At 36.0% G+C, this 5,093-nt stretch overlaps 1 protein-coding gene across 1 annotated transcript; it reads right to left on the reverse strand.

The window, feature by feature from the left end:
• Nucleotides 1-337: 337 nt before the first annotated feature.
• On the reverse strand, nt 338-4,738 carry LOC131252831 (clathrin heavy chain 1-like). Its single transcript, XM_058253567.1, has 2 exons — nt 4,002-4,738; nt 338-569 (listed from the first exon to the last, which is right to left on the reverse strand). The coding sequence occupies exons 1-2, from the start codon at nt 4,026-4,028 to the stop codon at nt 345-347; spliced, it is 252 nt and encodes an 83-aa protein (XP_058109550.1). The 5' UTR covers nt 4,029-4,738; the 3' UTR covers nt 338-344.
• Between the last annotated feature and the right edge of the window lie 355 nt (nt 4,739-5,093).

Here is a 5,093-nt window from a genome sequence, read left to right on the forward strand (position 1 = left end):
AACCGAAGCTAAAACTATTTTTAACCTCGGTTCTAAACAACCAAGGCTAAAGCCTTTAGCCACGGGAGTTGTAGTCTCAGTTTAGGCAAAACCGAGACTAAAGATGGATTTAGCCTCTTTTGGCATCAACCGAGGCTAAATTCAATTTTTAACATCATTTATCAATATATAAACGAGGCTAAATCTAGTTTCTATCAACAAAAGCTAACAATATTATAATCAACCAATGATTGAACTTGTGCATGTTTCACCCATTTAACATCCATCAAGATAACAATCAACAAAACAATTAATGGTCTATTTAAAGTTTTCAAAACAAACAAACTGCCACATAGCTTGAGTGACTAGGAAAGGAAAAGTTCCAAACCAACCTTCACAAGATCCCCTGGTTCCTCACTACACTCAAGCTTGTTCTCAGCCAACCAATTCTCCAAAAGATTCTTTTTATTCTGGTTCACAACTAGGCGGGATAATTCCAAAGATTCAAAGGCATTGAGTTCTCCTCTAGTTAACAATGTCCCAAAGTACTGTAACAGTGGTGGTGTTAGCCCAGCTTGCACAGGAACACTCTGCACAATATCAACAGCATTAACATATCCTGAGAAGTAAATTTGCCTCAAGTTGGCAATGTTGGAAAACAGACACAGACAAATAAAGTGCTTATACAATTTCTTTATTATTGATAGAGGAAGCCATGGATTCAGAAAGCCAACAGAGAAAAAAACAATGAAAATGAGTAAGAGACTGTGTAGGATATAGTCTCAAAGAAAAAGAAAGCAACAGTGAGGACAGGATACAATAAACAATTATGATAATGGCAAATAACAAAATTCAGGTTGTGTGCAAGACTAGATGGAGAGTAGAGATAAACACAACAGAAAATTGATAGCTATACCTGAAATTTAGCAATAGTATCAGGAGTACGAAGGATGCCTTATGGAGATTCAGCTGCAAGCTCTGCTATACATTATGTTCCAGGCTCCAATCTTCCAATAGCATTCACAAATGATTCTTTTATCAGTATAGTCATTCATAACACTGACCTCACAACTTTGGGACTCATGAGAATTTGACTTCTGCATAGTTGGAAATTGAGGCAGTGTTTGTACTTATTGATCAGAACCAGACATTGGCTTTCCATTTGAAGCCCAACGTGAATTTTTTTTCCTTCTGTACTTCATTTTATTTGTTTGTTTATTTTTTGAACTGTTTAAATGACATCCTAAGATTATTCTAAGCAATGGTTTAAAACATAGATTGGACTTGGGCGACGGTTTGCTCCAACCGCCAGTCCATCTGGTTAGACCCAACTCTCTTTCATTTCAGCCTGAAAATCTGCTCAATCTAAGATCATAAAAATAGAAATAAATAAATAAATAACAAGTATTCCATTATTTGCATAGTGAAACTGTCTGATTTTCAAGTCCTGCGCATGAGCTTTGACTGATATAGTTCTTCTTTTTTTTCTTCTACAAATTGTTTCTGCTCAACTAACTGGGTGTTATAGTGATATGGCCACTTCGCCGGCCAGTTCCAATCCAGAACCAATCTGATCATACAGCCAGGAGTTGGGTCTGGGTTTTAGAACTGGTTCTAAGATCACCAAAAGAAGGTAAATGAAACAACAGATAACATAACATAGGCTATTTGGTTATATCTCAAACCAAACCAATCAAACTATCACCTACGAGATTTTCATATAATCAATCAATGAAAATCATTACTTTTAATAGAGAGTAACTAAAACATGGATGTGGAAAATGACGCATCAAAGAAAATGATTCAAGACTGAAACATCATTGGATTCATTTGCTAGGACAGGTTATGCGGATGTCTTTCTTTCTTTCTTTTTAAAAAATTTATCTGTTAGATTTAGTGCATGTCAGACAACAAAAATCAAAATACAACTTCTGATATTGGAAGGTTGAATCTATTCAATCTCCTGTAGGAGGACAAATTCTCTTGTGACCCAAACATCAATGCCAAAGGACTTTTGGAATTATAACATTGAGAAAGAAAAGGGAGAGACATATATGAACAACAACAAATAAAAATTGGCAGAAGCATCATGATATAACTTACAAGTGGGTCACAATAAGTTTTTCTTTTCTTTCTTTCTATAATATGACTGTATAAAAGCTAAAATGATCGAGTTCCTTTTTTTATCTTTACTCATAGCTAACAAGAGTTAAATGATTAGGCAATAAAATCACAAATGCTGAACATGGAATCTAGTAACAATGTATCATGAATATAAAAGACATCCTATGCAAATGAATTGACTAAATGTCAGCTTGCCAAGTTTGAACTGCATGACCCATACATGTATGTAAAAATGCAGTATATCTAATTAATGTGTTGGGATTTTCCCTTAAGAACAGCTATGTCAAATGATCACATTAAGGTCTAGATTGTTGAGAGCCTTTGGGTTCAAACCTGGGAATGATTTTCCTACCCCAAGTTTGTTCTGTTCTTCTGTTACTTTATGCTCCAAAGAATTATCTGCTCAATCGAAAGAGAAACAAAGACTGTGATGAGGATTGCATGTGAAGAAAAAGAAGAAGATGAAGAAGAAAACACCATGAAAAACTCTCTCTGCATGTTTGTTTTAGGCTTAAAATGTAGTTCTGAAGTCGTAGAAAGAAACCCATGAAGATTGCATCTTTTGCATGTTAAAATGCAGTTATAAAATCATTGAAAGAAACCAACAAAGAATTTTCTTTGCATCCCATTTTCAGTTTTGAAATCCTAGGAAATAGGAAAGTTCCATCATCCATCTCTTTTGGACTTAAAATGCAGTTTTGAAATTGGTAAAGAACCCACAGGATTTTTTTCATGCATGTTGCTTGTGAGTTTAAAATGCAGTTTTGACATCACAGAAAGAGACTAGTTCTTTCTTCTTTTTTTTCTTTTTTTTTTTTTTTGGTCTGTTTATTGGGATGTTGAAATGCAGTATTGAGTCATAGACAAAAACCATGAAGATTTTTCTCTGTTGGTTTTGAGCTTGAAATACATTTTTGAAACCATAAATGTTTGTTTGAGCTTACTTAAGAAATCAAAACAGTAAGCTGCTCTAGGACTTCCCATCTCAGGAATTTCATTGCCAACTTCATTGCAAAAATTCCAGCCTTCAAATGCCACTCTCAATCCATCTCTTCTCATGCCTGGATCACCCACTGCTGAAATATACCTTTGTTCTGTAAAACAAAAGAAACTGAAAGAAAGCATTTTCATAATAATAAACAATACAAAAAAATGGTTTTCCATGGATCTTTTCATGCAAGTCTGCTGAGAAAGAGGGTCTAAATACTTCAGAAAAGGGATGCAGCTTGCAGGTGTCGGCCTCTTTTTGATTTTTTTAGTCCTTTTTATCATATGTAGATCTTTGTTGTGTTCTTTCTTCTCGCATTGGTTTCTTTCCTAACACTCTTATTAGTATCCACAAGCAAACAATTGAGAAAATTCATGAAAGATAGCCCCTGATTTTTATACAAATAAATAAGATGTCAAGTAAAGGCAAGAGCTCATCTGTTTTCATCAGACCAATGCAAAACCAGCAGATTCAACACCCTCACACTTATAAGCATCCTAAGCTACTAATATGTGGCCCACCCCTATAAAACCCTAACAAATAGCACCAGATATAAAATTTTCAAAAAGATGTAAGTGCATTACCTGTAATCTGAAGTAATATCAACACTGATTTCAAATCCTTTTGATCTAAAACTCTGCAAACTCTCAATACTAATTAAATGGAAGACCTAAAAATGGCACTTCCCTTTTCTCACTAGCTGACCATTTGATTGCACCTAATCATGAAATTTCATGATATTTGAAGCAACCAAATGCACTGTAAACCATAAACCGATAAAAAAGAAATTTCAGATGAAAGAAAATGAAATTTGTGGCCCTCCCCCATAGTAGCCCCTTTAAAATAAGAATTCAGAATTACAGACAGAATCACATATAAAAACAGGAAATTCGGAACATAGAACCCATACAATGAAGGACCTGAGCTCATTCTTCATGTCAGCAATGCCATTCAGAATCTCAATCTTTTGGACATGACCAAGTTTGCTGAGAAAATTTAACTCCACTCCTTCCTGTTGCTCCAATTTCTCCTTCCTCTTTTACTTTGCCACCTTTTCATATTCCTCAATTGAGTCCTCATCAATTAGATAGCCAATGCCCTTTTGGACATAGAATTTTGTGCAAGCATTACACCTGCAAAGAAGATTTCTCCATTTCTTAGAAAGAAACATGGGTTTTTTCTTCTCTGAAACAAATGAGGCTTGACGTGGATCCACTCCAAATATACAGTTGGGATTTGAAATGCTACCGTGGGCTGCATCCTACTTTAAAGCCACATTTTTCTCCAAATTCATTCCAAGCAGAGGATCTCTAAAAAAAATAGTTATTAAAAAAAACCTAACTATCTGATTTGGACTGAACAGAGCTCACTCTATATTGGCCTATTTATTTTATAATAAGAAATAGGCCTTGGACCGTTCTAGAGGCCAGTCAATTTTGCCCTCCATGTTTTCAGTGAGAACAGACGTATCCCAAATCGGTGCTATCAAATTCACGGGAACAAACTAACAATATTAACAATCTAGATTTAAAACGAATTCCTATTTTTGTAATCCGCACTCAAATTCGAATTCAAGAGCATGTATGAACCCCCATAAACAATCACAAACCTTCAGAAACGCTAAATCTACAATCATCTCAAAGCAGAAACCCTATCACCGCTAAAGAAATGAAAATTCATACCGATCATGCGAGTTTTCAAGTTCGTCTCCCTTGGATAGTTTCTGCATTATGCTTGAGAGGGTCCGAGCTCCAACATCGCCATCTGCTGAACATCTGGATGGGAGAACCCAACCCCGAGGCTTTTCCGGCAGAGTCTCCATCCCAAAGACCTCCGGCGGGAGGTCTCTTGCAGTCGGAAAAACGGATTCCGCTGCAATGGAAGGGTTCTGCTTTAGCTGCTTCTGCGGAAGTTGCGTCAGGTGGCGGCGTTGGAGAATCTCAGTATAGGAAGAGTAGCCGAACCTAGGGTTTTCTATGCAAAAAAAAAAGAGGGATGATCG

The sequence above is a fragment of the Magnolia sinica genome, chromosome 1 (assembly GCF_029962835.1).
Source record: "Magnolia sinica isolate HGM2019 chromosome 1, MsV1, whole genome shotgun sequence".
NCBI lineage: Eukaryota > Viridiplantae > Streptophyta > Magnoliopsida > Magnoliales > Magnoliaceae > Magnolia > Magnolia sinica.

What these genes read in the sequence shown, in the direction of transcription:
- LOC131252831 (XM_058253567.1), bottom strand. Translation starts at nt 4,028, where the DNA reads ATGAAGAATGAGCTCAGGTCCTTCATT. An exon ending in ATGAGCTCAGGTCCTTCATT is followed by an intron (nt 570 to 4,001) that starts GTATGGGTTCTA and finishes GATATTGTGCAG; the next exon opens with AGTGTTCCTGTGCAAGCTGG.